This window comes from Maniola jurtina, chromosome 27, assembly GCF_905333055.1.
Source record: "Maniola jurtina chromosome 27, ilManJurt1.1, whole genome shotgun sequence".
In the NCBI taxonomy this organism is placed as follows: Eukaryota; Metazoa; Arthropoda; class Insecta; order Lepidoptera; family Nymphalidae; genus Maniola; species Maniola jurtina.
This window is the reverse complement of record NC_060055.1, coordinates 653,194-671,991: the sequence shown is the minus strand read 5'-3', so window position 1 is coordinate 671,991 and position 18,798 is coordinate 653,194. Positions and strand designations below refer to the sequence as shown.

Sequence of the window (18,798 nt, the reverse complement as noted above, 5' to 3'; positions counted from 1 at the left end):
ATGGGAAAAAACGAGTGGAGTTTGTTAATATTTTTTGGGTCGAAAAGAACACATTTATTCAGTCAAAAGCTAAGCAATTATTATTAGTCCGCTGCCTCTCGCGGGGGCAAGGCATTGAAAATGTTACCGTTCCATCGCGTGGAACTATTTTGCATACACTATGGTAAATTATTTTGACGATTCAAAAGCAATTGCAAAAGTGTATTTGAATAAAGATAAGATAGATTTATTTGACCCAGCAATAAATAGAAAACACATTGAACGCGTTCGCCGCTTCACAAGCACAGAAAATTATAATTGTTGCCGTTCCATCGCGTGGAACTACTCAACATGCACATTGCTTTTCTGAAAAATGGTCACCCGCCCCTCGTAGGGGCCATGCATTTCAAATGTTACCATTTCAATACATAGAGCTGCCATGACTACCTTTGCCGTGCATTGAGCCTATTCAATGATCAATATTATCCACTCTCGTGGGTTGGATACCAGTATGATCAATATCATTCAACCTTCGCAGGGTTGATCCTAACATGAGCAATATTATAACACCCTCGCGGGGTGGATACCAGTATGCTCAATATCATCCACCCTCGCGGGGTGGATGCTAGTTTGAGCAATCTCATACACCCTCACGGAGTGAATGCCAGTATGATCAATATCATCCACCCTCGCGGGGTGGATGCCAACATGATCTATATCATACACCCTCGCGGGGTGGAAACGAACATACCGGTAATATCTACAAAGGTCATCTAAAAAGTTCTTATCGTTCCTCAATCAGGACTGGCGGTCCAAAAAGGTAAGTAAGCTACAGCATGATTATTTGCACCCTAATTCTCCAAGACAAATCAGAGAAACTAAACCGACCTCGTTCCAAGCAGGTTATTTAGTGCACTGTCTTTCGCAATGAAAGAAAATAGAGGCACCAGAGGTTATACAAAGGTTATTTCAATGGTATCGCATACCAACATTTAAAAAGCCACCTATTGTTTTTCCCAAGGAACTGTATGCAATAGTGCGTAAAATGAATCATGAAGCTTGCACCGCACGCCAAGCTTCCTTTTCACCTTGTTTCTGGTACCGAACTCCGAAGTGTCATCCCGACCAAGATCACATCTTAGAGTACGAAACAACTACGTATGTTATGGCAGAACATTTCATTTTGATAAACATGCAAAGTCTGTTTTCATGTAGTGAAACAGTCTTGTGTCAGTGCTTCTTATTGAGGCCATACGGGAAAGTTAGATAGATTAGATGATAACCTACCTGCCGTTCGGACTAACCACGGTGTCTATGGGTGATATTAAGAGAATGGTGAAATATGAGTCATATTTTACTTAATCGACTTGTCATAGCAAGTTAAGGCAAGTACATGCTAAATGTACAAGAGACTTAATACATGTACATTTTTTACATGCATTAAGTTAATATCTACTACAGTCGAACTTACTGTTTTTGGTATATAAAATTTGAGAATTGGTTCTTTGACCACGAAAGAGTGAGTCTAACTATTTAGAAATACTATGGAGACCCTAGAAAATGCCTTCAAAGAGGGCTGTTAGATGTAAGAACAGTTAGAAACGCTAGTTAACAAACCAATGACCGCTGGATAATCCAAGATCTATCCAATACTGGTAGATCACTATTATCATTCGTTAGACGTCCACAGCTGGACATAGGTCTCATAAAGAGACTACCACATGCCACGTGATTACACTGCATGAATCCAGCGGATCCCTGCGACTCGTTAAATGTCGTCTATCCATCAAGTGGCGATCTCCACGCTGCACTCCAAGCTGGCAGATGCGATAAATAAATTATAAGGGCTAAAGGAGAAATATTAGCTACCTCCACTAGTTCATGTTCTAGTAACGGATGCTTTGGATCAGGCTTGGGAGCATTAATAAAAAATCTTCATCTATCATGCTCTTTGACAGGAAAGGAAAAAATGCTTTACTCTTATCAAAATAATAGTCTAATTTACCCTTCAGAAGCTTCAAGAAGGCTCACTTCTTACGCCTTAGTTCAAGTCTCATTCAAAGTAATGACGAGACGTTACTCTCTCATTTACTAAGAAAAAGAGGAATGATGTTCATTCTTTCATTCATTCATTTGTTAATAAAGCATATTTACAAGGTTTAAGGATGTTGTTATCCTTATTGAATAAAACATTCCAGATACTGGAATTATGGCTTGACAAATACACCATAGCATACAATATTATATCCGGTATGTATAGTAATCATGTAAATAATTTGTATCTAATGTCATAGCCAACCTCCCAGAGTGGCAATACGAGCTTGTGTGGAAATAATATTTGCAAAGGGGTAATCCTGGAGGTCGATCTATTCACCTCGGAGAAAGCATTCGAAGTACACAACTATGCACTCTTAGATTTGATGGACCATCAAGTCCTGTTTCACGATGCTGTATCTCATGAAAGTTTCCATTGGCATAGTTGGTTTACGCCATTATTTTCAATTCTTCGTCTTGACCATTGACCCATCTCAATTGGTCAAAAGGAATATTTTTTGAATAGTTGATTTAGTTTATATAATTTACTCCGATCGAAAGTGTTTGGCGGGCCTCGACCGTTTATATAAAACACAGCCTCATTGACTCGCAATGGGTCGGTCATTGTCTTAAGAAGTCTAGAAATAATGAGTGGTCTTATACTTTAGACACATAAAACCTAAACAGTAAATCACTGCTTAATTTCAAGCAGAAATCTATCTTGAAACTATTGAATAAGCTTGAAAACGTTGATCTTCATGGTCTTTAAAGAAAAATATTGATACGAACCTAAAGTATCACAATTAGCACCAGTTTTGGCACATAATATAATTTAGAATTTTCATTCCTCTTACACGAATCTGTAATTGGATCTGTTATTGGATGTATGAAATAAAAGTCAAGTAATGTTTGTTAATGCGCGTGTTTTATATGTGCTATATTAATGAATAAAAGCAAATTCACTCAATTATGTATTCATGTCCAAGCATGTTTTAAAGATTAGAAAGATTTGAAATCCACCCGTTTGGGGTGCTAATAATAACTTATTACTTAACTAATCATTTGTAATATCTGCGTTTTTATTACTGCTTACTATTCAGATAACTTCATATTGCATCAAAATCATATCTTAGAACGAATGATGTGTATTTAATAAAACTTGATGATTATAAAATTAAAATCTGACATTTGCCCTAAATTCGGCTCAAAATCTGAAATAATAGACAACCAATCAGAAATTGCTTGTAATAGGAATCGTCATAACGGGTATCTTTACCCTCTTTTTGGATTTATATGTGTAATTGGTAATTAATTATTGAACGACAGAGTATGATATGCTACAAAATATAATGCTCTATATTTTATAATGGTTAACGGATTAAACGTGCCTCTCGTACAGTAGGTATAGCAGACTGGGTAAAAACCTTTTTGAAAGAAACAAGCATATCTGCTACTTCTAGTAGCATACACTCAACTCAGGGAAAATCATTCTTATGATGAGATGGCCCATGAAAATTAGCAATCAGCTAATACAATTCAAAAATTTTCTAAATGTAAAGTGATTGAAGGCAATGTACTTAGTCCAGGTGGTATCGCTCAACTAACTATTCTTCAGTTCTATGACTGATAGTTAAAATTCTTTTCTTTATTGATTTTGTATTCAAATAAACAAAATTTTGTTTATGAAAAAGAACATAATATCATATAAGTACCCATTATGGTACAAATGTTATCACATTGGCGTAGAATTCTAATATCTATTATGTGGCGTCACCAGGCGAAAACAAACAGAGTCTCAATATAAAGCTTCCAGTTACGGTCAAGTTATTTAATAGTAGCGTTTTACCTGAAAATAAAACGCATATTAAAATACTTACCTCACTGGAAGCTTTCAGTAATTCCTGCCTGGTGATATTGAGCCAATGAAGCCATGGCCGCGCTGAGCAATTTACGAAAACATTGAGCGCGACCCCGCCAGGTGGCGCCACAAAACCGGATATGACATCAATAAAAGTACGAAAACTGGCATGAAATCGACGGAAACGGAAATGCTACTCTCAATATAAAGCTTCCAGTGAGGTAAGTATTTTAATATGCGTTTTATTTTCAGGTAAAACGCTACTATTATGATATTCAATTCAAATAAATATTCTATAATTTCTTCCTTATAATACAATACTCAACATTATATAAAAACCAGTATAAATGCAATATAATTAATACAATATTTCGAAATAATATCTACTTACAAAAAAAAATATACTTACAAAATCTAAAAAAACTTCAAAAATATTTACATTATTATCTTATTTTAAGGTTATTATATAAAATGCAACTGACAGATCAATTTTTTGTAAACGTCTCTCATTATTGACATTGATTCATACATTTTAATTCAATGATTCATCATTTCATGATTAATTTAATTTAATCATTTATACATACACGGTCAAATTTTAGTGGTTTTAGTCGTGGCTAAGTGAATCGATCCATTTTGACCATTTATATTGACTCTTGTCTTAAAATAAAATAAAATGAATTTCGAAATTATGGTTTGGAAAAATTCGCGAACCAGTAGTAGTACCCCGCCGCGTCGCTCTATCCTGCTCTGTCGCAGAACAGAGCGGGTGTCACGCTCTACCACTACTAATGTTTCTCACAGATTCGAGTTTGTGTTAAGATGAATGAATGAATAAATTAATATACCACTTTTATTGTACGAAACAAAATTAATACAGAAAAAACACATACAAAAATATAAAAATAATAAAAGATATTTTTTTTATTCAAAAATAAGTGCCTAGTTTTTCAAAACTTTAGTGTAGTCGATAGTACTGCTTAACTTAGCCTCTGTTCTAAAACTACTAAAATTTACACGTGTATGTATGTATATTGATTTTTCATTACATAATCGATTATTCTAAACAAATAATAAAGCTAGACGAATAGGGTACATAGCTACAGCATAAATTGTGATTCTTGTGATTTAAAGTATATAAAAAAATATCATTTCATTTCATAAAAATAAATATTACGATCATATAAAAATAGCTAAAAGCAAAGTTAACAGTATTTTTAAGAACAAAGGGAAAGATCTAAAAAAATCGATTTTAATTTTTTTAAATAACATCGCATTAAAATATGTTATTACTCAGATGAGATAAATAATATTGTCTTATTTTACAACCCTGGGTTCGCTTTAAATATTTACAAATAATATTAACTTACCTACTTATAAATACATTTTAAAATATTCCGTTTATCATTTTAACCCGCCAAAAAAGGGGGTGTATTCTACATACTTTTATAAACTCGGAAAATGTGGACGGAATCAAATTAATCAATATTTTTGAAGAAAAAGAAATGACTCGGATTTTTTATCGGATGGAAGTAACATTTATTAGTATAACTCACTAGCGACCTGCCCCGGCTTCGCACGGGTGCAATGTTAACTAATGTGGGGTGAGAATGTTTATCCATACTATTAATATTATAAATGCGAAAGTGTGTCTGTATGTCCGTCTGTCTGCTACCTTTTCACGGCCCAACAGTGTAACCGATTCTGACGAAATTTTGTACAGGGTTAACTTATATCCCGGGGACGGACATAGGCTACTTTTATCCCGGAAAATCAAACAATTCCCACGGGATCTATAAAAATCTAAATCCACGCGGACGAAGTCGCGGGCATCCTCTAGTTTTGTTATATTACAAAAGAATACGACAGCATTTTTGATGAAAGCTCGATTTCAGGGTCAGATCTATAGACTGCACTTGATTTTGCTTAGACTCAAGATTGAGTTAAAACGAGACAGATTTATGTGAAAGATATACGTCTGTCTCGTTTTAACTCTGTCTTAAATCTAAGCAAAGTCAGAGATCTCACCCCCAGGCCGCTTGATTTCTTCTGACTATGAAACTATGTAGGTATATCAACTCTACATCTGCAATACAGGCTGTAATTAAAACGCTAACAAAAACGTAGATAGGTGAAACTACTGATGATTAATGATATATCACAAAGAAAACACGAAAGAAATGATTTAAAACCCGTGTATTTTTAAAAAGTTTGCAATGTATCGCAAATAAATCATCTGACTGACACTAGAGGTCAACGAACGTTACGTAGATAGATGCTGCGGGGTTAAATGAGGTGCGCGTCGTAGGCGGGGCATTGACTTCGAGTTTTGCACGTTATACATTGCGGGTTTAAAAAATACTAGGGGCCAATTTCTCAATCGTAACTTTTATCTGAGGAGTAAATTTGGCGTATTGATAGATTTCGGATACAAAAACTGTCAAGCATTCTTTATTCCTCAGATAAAAGTTATTTGACGATCGAAAAATCAGCCCTAAAACACTAAGGCAAGATTTTTCAATCGTCAAAATATAACTTTTATCTGAGGAATAATTTCGACGTTTTTACAGATTTACTATAAAAAACTGTCAACCACAAAATCCCTCAGATAAAAAATCGGTTAAAAAATCGGCCCTTTATCTACAAGTATACCTCAAATGGTTACTGGCAATGGATTTTGTCTAAGTAGTATTTATAATAGTGCTAAATTTTTGCCAGCATTCTAATTACACTCAAATAATAATGCCTTCAATAATAACCTGTATTTATATTGTTTATTGTCTTTAAAAAGGCTTAAGGCCGATTCACACCTGCGTGTGCAGCACGTACACGTGACACGTGCGTAGTGACGCGTGTAAACCCCTGACACACCGGGCTACGCATACGCAAGCGGTGTGTCATGTTTCATACAGTCCCATACATTACAACGCAATGGTACGCGCTACGTCTACGCTTACGCAGCCTGTGTGAACGAGCTATTATTGTCTATAAAAAGGCGGTCCTCTACTGATGGTGTAGGTAGACAATGGTATTCCTTTACTCCCGTATATAGGCTCAGGAGCGTTCTCATAGTCCACGTCATAGTATATGTTGTTCTGGTTCTGAAATTATGATATAACATATACATAACAAGTCATTTAATACGAAAAAGTTTATTTTCAAAAAAAAAATCTTAAACATGTTTTCAAAAACATTCGAAATTAAATTCGAAAATGGTTTCAATAAGGTTTTTTTACCCGACTGCGGCAAAGCCAAAAGGAAGAGTTATGATTTTAGCAATGTATGTATGTATGTTTGTATCCACATACTGTGTGTTCCACCTTAGCGCCTAAACGACTGGCCCGATTTTGATGAATGAGGTGTCAATCGATTCGTCGTAAAGGTCCGGGTGGCATAGGCTACATTTTATACGGAAAAAATTGACTTAACGGATGTTACATCAAAAAATATAGAGGTTTCCAAAATTTTTTTTGCTATTGTATCGAGTGGGATGTCAAAAGAAAGAGGAGAAAATTCAAAACTCACAGAAAGCAGACAGAAAAACAATTTTACTCTAATATTTCAGCGTTTATTAAGACGATCGCAGTCGGGTTTTAGTTTTCAACTTTTTGATTCTATAATATTTGATACCTTTGTATTTAAACATACTTACATGCATACTGCGAGCGCGCGACTTTGGCCGTGGTACCAACAGATCAGCTCGCTCCTGGACGTGGCTTGATGCTTCAGAGCTCGTGGACTCTGACGCCATGTGGTTTGTGTAACCTGGGTAACAAGTGTAAATAAAAATGTATAACACCCCCGACAAGTGAAGGTTACAGTAACAAAAAAAGAGCTGATAACTTTCAAACGGATGAACCGATTTTCTTGGATTATAGCTAAGAACACTCTCGATCAAGCCACCTTTCAAACAAAATAAACTAAATTAAAATCGATTCATTGGTTTAGGAGCTACGATGCCACAGACAGATACACAGATACACACGTCAAACTTATAACACCCCTCTTATTGGGTCGGGGGTTAAAAATAAAAATTAAGTACAGAAAATGTTAGAATGTGCGAAAGAGAGGTAACTTAACTAACAACAGCGCCTTACAAAAATCCCTTACCATATAAGTTGTGATGTGAGGCGGCAGTATTGGCTCGTGACGTATTCATAGTACCCGTGTGATGGCCACCATGGATGCCCATCCTGAAAACATATTCAAATCATTTATATGCCAAGGTTGGTATGGAAGGATGTACAGAAAACTTATGGTGTTGTTCCAATACCCACAAATTATGTATCGTTAATATTTTTTTTTTATTCACTATAGGTAAGCGCTTGACCACAATCACACCTGATGGAAAGTGATGATGTGGTCTAAGATGGGACGCGTTTACCTAGAAGGTGCCTATTCACTCTTGTTTTAAAGATACCCGGATTGTAATTGGTAGGAAACACAGATCGTGGAAGAGTATTCCAAACCTTAGCCATGCGTATGAGGAATGAAGACGCAAAACGTTTAGAATAGAATAGAATAGAATAGATTTTTATTCAAATAAACTTTTACAAGTGCTTTTGAGTCGTCAAATAATTTACCACTGGTTCGGAATGCCGTTCCTACCGAGAAGAACCAGCAAGAAACTCGGCGGTTGCTCTTTTCAATTGTTCAATTTACAATAATATTCGTGCGTGTAGATGGAATTTGTGGGTATTGGAATCATAACCCTTAAAAATCATAACCCTTTCTTTTCGCTTTGCCGTAGTCGGGTAAAAAAACAGTTATTTTGCAAAAATCATTGTTTTGATAAATAATTTCTACGACCTATGATGATTCTAGCGGCCATATTGAAAAACCAAGTGCGAGTCAGACTCGCGCACTGAGGGTTCCGTACTCGGGTATTTTTTCCGACATTTTGCACGATAAATCAAAAACTATTGCGCATAAAAATAAATAAAAATCTGTTTTAGAATATACATGTAAAGCTCTTTCATAATAAATGATACCGCACTCGGTATAGTTATCTTACTTCGAAAATCGAAACACAGTTTAATTTTTTTTCTGTGATGTAACCACAAATTCACGGTTTTCAGATTTATTTACTTGGCCTATAAGACCTATCTACCTGCCAAATTTCATGATTCTAGGTCAACGGGAAGTACCTATTTAGGTTTTCTTGACAGACACGACGGACGGACGGACGGACAGACAGACAGACAACAAAGTGATCCTATAAGGGTTCCGTTTTTCCTTTTGAGGTATGGAACCCGATAAATCGAGATTTTGGATAGGGTCACTATTGTTTCCAATGTGCGAATTTGCAACCTTTGTGAAATATCAAGTATCAAAAGAAAGTTTTGCCCAGCTGTGGGATGTGAATTGGTGTCTACCTGGGCAAAGGCACAGGCGGTAGTGTGGGATAGCCCCCAAACATGGCTGAAGACGGCCGAGTCGCCATCGTTGCTGTGTGGTCCGCTTGCTACAAAACAAAGTATTTTTTTTTCAAATCAAATCAAATTTGTTAAATCAGAATTATCTAAATATATACAAGTGTAAATTAAAAATTTATAACACCCCCGACAAGTGAAGGTTACAGTAACTAGAAAAGAGCTGATAACTTTCAAACGGATGAACCGATTTTCTTGGATTATAGCTAAGAACACTCTCGATCAAGCCACCTTTCAAACAAAAAAACTAAATTAAAATCGGTTCATTAGTTTAGCCGCTACGATGCCACAGACAGATACACAGACACACACGTCAAACTTATAACACCCCTCTTTTTAGGTCGGGGGTTAAAAAGGAAAAGCTGACTGACTGACTGACTGATCCAACAACGCACAGCTCAAACAAATTTACAGATCGGACTGAAATTGATTGAATTGATCGGATTGGACTTTAGTTTCAAGTTTACGTAATTAATTATCACCACTTACAAATCTAACTATCCTGACCGTTAAAAGGTGTACAGTACCTACTCTGAATAAATGATTTTGACTTTGACTTTGATTAAAAAATTCTCACCGCATAGTGGTTCGCCTGCACCATAGCTTCAGCTATTTGAGCCCAACGCATCCTCTCCTCAAGCGTTACCTGTAAAACCAATTGTATCCATCAACCCATTGCTGGGCCACTACTGAGTATAGGCCTCCTCTCAAAATGAGAAGGGTTTGGCCAGATTTCACACATTTTGAAAACATTATGGAGAACTGTCAGGCATGCAGATTCCCTCACGATGATTTCATTCACAAGTGTAAATTAAAAATTTATAACACCCCCGACAAGTGAAGGTTACAGTAACTAGAAAAGAGCTGATAACTTTCAAACGGCTGAACCGATTTTCTTGGATTATAGCTAAGAACACTCTCGATCAAGCCACCTTTCAAACAAAAAAAACTAAATTAAAATCGTTTCATTAGTTTAGGCGCTACGGTGCCACAGACAGATACACAGACACACAGATACACAGATACACACGTCAAACTTATAACACCCCTCTTTTTGGGTCGGGGGTTAAAAAGGGTTAAAGCAAGTGATATTCAGTTGCTAAAAACTCATATAACTCTAAAAAGGTAGAGGTGAAAAATTGTAAAAGAAGATCCCGGGTTCGAATCCCGCGTTAATTAATTTTAATATTAATAAACAAGTACTTAATTTAAAAAGTTATCAAAAACCGGCGGTTTGCACTGCATTTATTCAGACCGCACATTAAAAAGCGCAAATCCACCATAATGGTACTGATTTAGAGCACAACTAAATTTTAGAGTATTCGCATCCTCTTCTTACTAATGTGATATGAAAAGGACAGACACAATTTGACAGTTTTAAATTTGATTTAGAGCTGTCAAACCTCTTTGGGACTTCGTCTGTATTAGCGTTTGCTGGCGCGCGTGTTGTGCCTTTTTGGAGTGTTTTTTTGATGGAAGTGGCCGGTTTTTGTGTTCTGCTGGTGTTTATTGGTGGTGGAACTGACTGGGAAGCGCTCTAAAGGGGCGCCGCGTGTATGTCGGCGGGCGCCGGCACAGACGAAGTCCATACTTATACATATAGTTTCCCTAACTTGTAAATAACTACAAACTTGACATTGGCTAATCAGTGTAAAGCCAGACGAGAGAGAAAAAAATAAACCTCTTTGGGCTTTGCCGTAGGGCAATTACCTGGTACGGCGGTTGTCCGACGGGCGGAGTTTTGATGGTGTTAGCTGTCATGTAGTTGAACACAGGAGATCCCATGCCCATTGCTTTCTGTTCGCGCGACCATTTTCGGCTGCGAAGAACAAAAACAATATCTTGTAAAAAAAACCGGCCAAGTGCGAGTCGCACTCGGATAGAAGGGTTTCGTACTATCGTAAAAGATATTTAAAACTTTTATGTGCAACACTGCAAGCTAATGACGGACAGCGCCATCTATGTGTGATTGAGTAAGCTAATTAGGTACCCACTACACAGAATTATCTAGTGTGGGTATACCATCGGACAGAGTAAAATTGCATAAGTTGTATTTGGTTGATAAATATTTTTTCATTTTTTTTAAATTACGTCCGTGATTTCAATTTTTTTTGTGATGCAATCATAAATTCATGGCTTTGAATTTTTTCCGTTACTTGACTGCCAAATTTTGAGGTACGGAACCCTAAAAATGGCAGTCAGAGGTGACTGCCGACAGGAGTGAAAACTTAGAACTATGAAATTCTTGTGTTTTTATTTTATTTTAGGGTTAAATGGTGACCCCTTTCCATTACTGATATAATGGTAAGAGTATTCTTTTAACAATAATGCGATAAATTCCCAGATTGTTAAATAAATATCTCAAAGATCTTTAACCTTGAACCTGCGCAGTGGGTGATTTATGTCGCTATCTACTTACCTCCAAGATAATAGAGCAGCTAAAGTTAGCGCAATAACCAACGCGGCTGCGAGGGAAGCCCCCACCGCCACCCCTATCACTTCGCCGTCCATCTCACACGTGGACCCGTAGTAACCGGAGGTGCACCTGCAAAATGGAGAAAGGGTCAATTTTTTTTTTTTCTTAAACTCTTGTCACTAAGAGGTGGATGCTACCTCTGACCAAGTGTTAGAGACGTTTGTAAGTTTTTTTTTAAAAATTTTATACTATTTTTTTTAACCATGACCATAACCTTCTGTGGTTCCAGTATTCAACTCTTGTACAACTCCAGTCAATTGCTCTAGTTTGACAACAAGGGTTGAACTTGTGTGGAAATAACACTACATAGTTCAACTATTGTTCGACTACAGTTTGACTCTTTCGATTAGTATTCGATTCGAGTTGGATTCTTGTTCGATTCGAGTTTAACTTTTGTTCAACTAGAGTTCGACTCTTGTTCGACTAGAGTGTGACTCTCATTTGACCAGTGTTCGATTCAAGTTGAACCCTTGTTCGATTCGAGTCCAACTAGAGTTTGATTCGAGTTCAACTAGAGTTTGATTCGAGTCCGAATAAAGTTCAATTCGAGTTTGACTCTTTATTGACTTAAGTGTGACTAGAGTTAGGCTCAAGTTCGACTTTTGTACAACTCGAGATCGACTCTTGTTTTATTCGAGCTCGACTTTTGTTTGACTCGAGTTCGATTCGAGTTTGACTCTTGTTCGACTCGATTTTGATTCTCACTGTAACAGTCTTTGACGTGATGATTTAATAAAAATATTGTTTAGCTTACGTGCAATAAGGCTGCCCATTCGCGTAACGACAGACGCCGCGTTCGCTGCAGTGCGACGCGGCGCACGCGCGACAGTCGCGGCCTGACCTGTGCGCGACTGTCGATACGTCCAGTGTCGTATCAGGACAAGCGCATCTGAAAAATTATATATTTTTTAATATTTTGATTTTTCACAGGCAAAAGTAAGGGCGGTTTTTTTAAGTAAGGTAGCAAGTATTACATATGGAGACTTTCCACATGATTTTTTAGGGTTCCATACCTCAAAAGGAAAAAAAGAAATCCTTATAGGATCACTATGTTGTCGGTCTGTCTGTCTGTCTGTCTATCTCTGTCTGTACGTCTCTCGTGTCTGTTAAGAAAACCTATAAGGTACTTCCCGTTGACCTAAAATCGTGTTTGGTAGGTAACTAGATCTTATAGCACAAGTAAAGGAATACATCCAAAAACAGTGAATTTGTGGTTACATCATTTAAAAAAAAATGTGTTTCAATTTTCAAAGTAAGATAACTATACCAAGTGGCGTATCATATGAAAGGGATTTACGTATACATTCTAAAACAGATTTTTATTTATTTTTATGTATGATAGTTTTTGATTTATCGTGCAAAATGTCGGAAAAATACCCGATTACGGAACCCTCAGTGCGCGAGTCTGACTCACACTTGGCCGGTTTTTTTAACACACTACCTGTGTTCAATGGTCACTTAAGCCACGGGTCTAAAACTAATACTTCATCGTGTATTATTTGAATCTCACCTGAAAGCGCCCCAAGTATTGGTGCAAATGGCAAGCGCGTGACAGTCGTTTAGGTCTGAATTAGAACACTCGTCCAGATCTGTAACAAAAATACATTCAACAAGTAATCTAAAAAGTTTTCGAAAACCCAACTGGGGTCTCTACTGGGTCTGATATTGATGTTGGATCCAACATGAATTTTGTGCTTGCGATAATAAGCTGTAAACGACAAGTTTAACTTATTGATATGTATAACTTGTTCCCGACATGTATAAGTTGAACCAACATGTATATTGTATAAGCTATACCGGACATGTATAAACTGAACTGGGCATGTACCTATTAGTTCTACTCAACATATTGTGTAAGTTGACCCTGACATGAATAAGTTGTACCTGATATTATGTTTAAGTTGAGATATGTATAAGTTGAATCGACGTGTAAAGCTATACCCGACATGTATAATATGTACCGGGCATGTATTAGTTCTACTCAACATGTGTAAGTTGACCCTGACATAAATAAGTTTTTTTTTAATTTATCAAAATGGGTAAAATTTAGCAAGTCTGCTTTTGACATAGCGAAAAACCACTAAGGTTTACATGATGTGTGTCATTCCGTCTACTTATCAATAGGGTATGATAGCGTTTCCATAAATAATTCCATTGTTTATAGAAAGTTGTACCCGATATGTATTAATTGAACCCGACATGTATAAGTTCAACCCAACATGTATAAGTTATACCCATAGACATACGAATTTTCGCTACGCTCAAAGACTGACAAAGCGTTGGAGCGAGAGGTAGTCAGATAAGACCCACTGCCGCGAGCGAAAGCGAGATAGCGAAACAAGATGCCAATAAGTCATTGTTTACGTGAGTAACGGGCCGTAAGAGTTCGGCCTGTTCCAAGTCGAGGTGATTTTTTGCATTTACTAAATAATTTTACGATTAAAACGTAAAATCTATGTCTTGCCACCATGGTGTCTTGTTCAGTGAGCGAATGTGACGTTACAAGACGTTATAATCCGCGTAAATACACGTTTCACAGGTAATTACTGATTATTTATACTAATTGTTTATAATCATTATTTCATCATTTGTTGTTTGAAAATTGGGCAAAATAGCTATTGGAAGCTTAGATGATAGGTTTCCCTTAAAATCAAATTCAAATTCAAATCAAATTCAAATCATCATTTATTTGCTCAAAGACTTCCTTAAGACTTATCATCAAATTACATTGCTAAATGAAGAATTTTTGGATATTTTGTGTAAAATTTAAAAACGTTTGTTTACAATAGGGATTGACAAAGTAATGACGTCACAAGTATCGATAGTCGATAATCGTGTCTACCGGTAGGTTTGATGTGATAGGTTTCATGTGATGTATGTAAAATACAATATAAAACACTAGGTACTTTCCAATAAAAGAAAAGAACGAAATAAATATTTTCACTAATTTTTATTTTATTTAGCGTGACTTAGATTTCATATACAGGGTTAAGGGTAACCCGTACATAACTGTATTTAAGTGCTTATCGGGGAGGTCATTAGCTATGAATTGAGCGCCATATATACTATTTATTTTTATTAACTTGTCACTTAGACATTATATCAGAGTGTTATTGTAATTAATCAAATTAAATTTACTTGCACCCTTTAAAAAAATAAAGGTGGAAAACCAACAAATTCCGGTAATTTATATGAAAATCCCAAAAATTGCTCTATTTCTCAAAAAAAGATTTTTTTAAAACGTCTTTTAATAGTTTTCTATCGAAATATCAATAAAAAATGTTATAAGGGGTTAAAATAACTATAAGTATCTCAGAATTCATTAATAAATTATTTATATAAAATATTAAAGTCATTTCATTAATAAATAATAATCTGTTACCTAGCTTTAGCTTTGTTACTATTTGTGTATTTGAAATGTATTTGATTTTTTAAGATTATAAGATGCTTTTTACTTCACTTCGTTAAACTAACTCATTAGTGTCCTATGATTTCGCCAGTAAGACTATCGATAATACAAATGCTAAAGTCAGGACAACTCTATTTCACGCACACATTTACGTTTCATTTTTTGTAACACCGTTAATCTGTCACTGTTAGTCTTGTGTATGTCTATGGTTATACCCGACATGTATAAATTGGACCCGATGAATATATCAATAACTTACCCACTAAAGGCAGTACGCTGCCCGCCACACTGTCTACCCAAAGCGCTGAAGCACCAACATTATTGGATCTTCGGCGTATAACGCCAATTATATGTTTCTGTATATCCGTCGCAACTGAAGAGCGTAGGGTTTCCGGGGTTTCTTGCATCTGGAACAAGACAAACATATACACTGACTGACTGACATAATATCCACGTTTCTATGAATATATCCGAATCCAAATTAAATAACTTCCACACCTTAGGAACGTTTTTTGGTTGTCTGGACGAGATCGCTGGGTAGCGATAATTTGTACCTACAGGGAGTAACCAAAACGCCAAAGACGAAGACAAGTGATAGTACTGATGGTTACTGAATAGATATCATTAAAAAACTACGATTTTTTTTAATCAATCCTGTAGTTTTAAAAGTTCATAATATATCCATACTTTACTAATATTATAAATGCAAAAGTGTGTATGTCTGTCTGTCTGTTACGTTTTCACGACCCAACCGCTGAACCGATTTTAATGAAATTTGGTACAGACTTGGGATACATCCCGGGGAAGGACATAGGCTACTTTTTATCCCGGAAAATCAAAGAGTTCCTACGGGATTTAAAAAAACTGAAATTAACACGGTTGAAGCCGCGGGCATCCTCTAGTCTATACTAATAAATAAAATTGGAGTGTCTGTCTGTAATTTCGAAATAACTACCTCATATTAAGCTCATATGGTTATTTGAACGATACCATAACTGAATCACACGTTTTTAAAATTTTTGTCTGTCTGTCTGTCTGTCTGTCTGTCTGTCTGTCTGTCTGTCTGTCTGTCTGTCTGTCTGTCTGTCTGTCTGTCTGTCTGTCTGTTTGAAAAGGCTAATCTTTGGAACGGCTGAACCGATTTTGACGGGACTTTCACAGGCAAGTAGAGGATTGACCAGGGCGTAAAATAGGCTACTTTTTTAACCGACTTTCAAAAAAGGAGTTGTGTTTTTCTACCTATGTACACCGAAATCTCCGAGATTTCTGAACCGATTTGCGTCATTTCTTTTTTAATCGATAGAGGAACTTTGCGACATTGTTTCATAAAAAATTTGGAGTCCAACTCCTCAATCCTGATGCTGCAGGGGATCTGACCAATCCACGCGGGCGAAGCTGCGGGCATCAGCTAGTTGCAAATAAAACAGGTCAAAGAACGTTCCGTAAATATGTCACTCGAAGACAATGCCGCGTCGTAGGTGGGGCATTGACCCGAGTTTTGCACGCTATACAATGTGGATTCGAAAAATACTAAGTCACTAAAACTACAAGATAAGGCAAATGGTTATTGGCATTGGATTGTGTTAAGGTAGTATAATGACGCTAAGTTTTTGCTAGCGTTCTGGTTATACCCTGGTATATGTACTTTTTGTGGTTTTTGTGTCCACTCATCATTTCGTTAATTCCTTCATATTTTCATTATTTATTTCTTCATGCATTCATTCATTCAACGTTTTTAGGGTTCCGTACCTCTAAAGGAAAAACGGAACCCTTATAGGATCACTTTGTTGTCTGTCTGTCTGTCTATCAAGAAACCTATAGAGTACTTCCCGTTGACCTAGAATCATGAAATTTGGGAGGTAGGTCTTATAGCACAAGTACAGGAATAAATCTGAAAACCGCGAATTTGTGGTTACATCATTTAAAAAAAATTAACACGTGTTTCAATTTTCAAAATAAGATAACTATACCAAGTGGGGTATCATATGCAAGGGCTTTACCTGTACATTCCAAAACAGATTTTTATTTATTTTTATGTATTTGATTTATCGTGCAAAATGTTGGAAAAAATACCCGAGTACGGAACCCTCAGTGCGCGAGTCTGACTCGCACTTGGCCGGTTTTTAACATTACATACTTACCAAAACAGTATAATTGACGTAGACCCCTCTATGGTCTTCGTCTCCCTTGTGAATAGAATTGACTGTTCCACTCACGAAGTCATCCGAGAATGGAGTCATTGAAAACGCTGAGTCGATCTGTAAATAATTATCATCATCATCAAAATCAAAAGGTAAGGGCCTTTTGATAAAATCTTGATAAAATAAAATATTATAGACAGAGAGCCAGCGAGAGCCAGACCTTTGTTATTTTATAAAACCTGAAAGTTTCTCTGCGTATTGTCCCCAACACAGGGAGGAACGCCCAGCATCTATGAAATTTTATGTGTGTTGTGTTTGAGGAAGGCTATAGAGCAAGTAATGATTAGAAACACTCACAGCTCTAACAGCTTCGTAGCTCATTTGTTGGTAAGGATCAGATTCTTTGTCAGCCAATTTGGCGTCCCAGGCAACCTGAAAACGTTGTTTTTACTTTTTAAAAACTTAACATTACAACACTAAAAAGATTACAAAAACCCAATGATAACAAGAAAATCAAATAAATATAAATAAAATAGGAACAAACCTTTCTATCATAAATTCTGTCTACCCTCAAATTCATTATAAGAGAGACAACTCTTCTACAGGGATCCCTGTGTATTCTTCTAGCGTATCCCGGACGGCATTGACAGCTGGAAATACCTGGAAAAGACATTCCAATAAATCCAAAATCAAACACCAGTTATACCAAAATCAAATTCCAATAATGCCTTTCATTTTTTCTACAAAAGTGATTCCAGATTGACCGATATTTTTTATTCAGATACAAGTTAGCCCTTGACTGTAATCTCACCTGGTGGTAAGTGATGATGCAGTCTAAGATGGAAGTGGGCTAAGTTAGAAGGGGTATGGCAGTTAATTAAACCCCTTTGGTTTATAGACGGCTTCGTACCGGAACGCTAAATCACTTGGCGGCACGGCTTTGCCGGTTGGTTGGTAACTAGCCACGACCAAAGCCTCCCACCAGACTAGACTAGAAATTTCGAAATCATAAAATTCCAAACCCCTTATACTAATATTAATCTGCGCCGATGTAGATAAAGATTAATACCTGCTTCAGTCCTGCATTTTTCGTTTTGTGCCTGATCACATGTGGAATCGTCCCCAACTATACAAGTGTCAATTCTGTAAACAAATAAACATACATACTAATATTATTAATGCGAAAGTATGTCTGTCTGTCTGTCTGCTAGCTTTTCACGGCCCAACAGTTTAACCGATTTTGATGAAACTTAATCCAGAGTTAGCTTACATCCCGGGGACGGTCATAGGCTTTTTATGCCGAAAAATCAAAGAGTTCCCACGGGGTTCTTAAAGGCTCATCCGTTTAACCGATTTATATGAAATTTAGTTCATTTACCACTGGTTCAGAATGCCTGCCGAAAAGAGCTAGCGAGAAACTCGGCAGTTGCTCTTTTCAAAGATTTGATATACAATATTATGTCGTGTAT

The 18,798-nt window shown here is 36.5% G+C and overlaps 1 protein-coding gene across 2 annotated transcripts in view; it reads right to left on the bottom strand.

The window, feature by feature from the left end:
• Positions 1-18,798, bottom strand: part of LOC123879156 (proteoglycan 4) — a 56,890-nt gene that overhangs the window by 5,844 nt on the left and 32,248 nt on the right. Inside the window, exons 7-21 of one of the 2 annotated variants that reach the window (XM_045926729.1) lie at positions 18,399-18,472; positions 17,874-17,989; positions 17,687-17,761; positions 17,330-17,446; positions 15,448-15,595; positions 13,290-13,368; positions 12,534-12,668; positions 11,723-11,848; positions 11,014-11,122; positions 9,881-9,949; positions 9,247-9,335; positions 7,982-8,064; positions 7,524-7,636; positions 6,848-6,972; positions 5,594-6,663 (exon numbers count right to left, since the gene is read on the bottom strand). In XM_045926729.1, the coding sequence (XP_045782685.1) occupies positions 6,850-6,972; positions 7,524-7,636; positions 7,982-8,064; positions 9,247-9,335; positions 9,881-9,949; positions 11,014-11,122; positions 11,723-11,848; positions 12,534-12,668; positions 13,290-13,368; positions 15,448-15,595; positions 17,330-17,446; positions 17,687-17,761; positions 17,874-17,989; positions 18,399-18,472 (1,456 nt within the window). In that variant the 3' untranslated portion in view covers positions 5,594-6,663; positions 6,848-6,849. Of the gene's footprint in view, positions 1-5,593; positions 6,664-6,696; positions 6,973-7,523; positions 7,637-7,981; positions 8,065-9,246; positions 9,336-9,880; positions 9,950-11,013; positions 11,123-11,722; positions 11,849-12,533; positions 12,669-13,289; positions 13,369-15,447; positions 15,596-17,329; positions 17,447-17,686; positions 17,762-17,873; positions 17,990-18,398; positions 18,473-18,798 lie in introns of those variants that run through there. The other variant, XR_006798957.1, reaches the window with a different exon arrangement.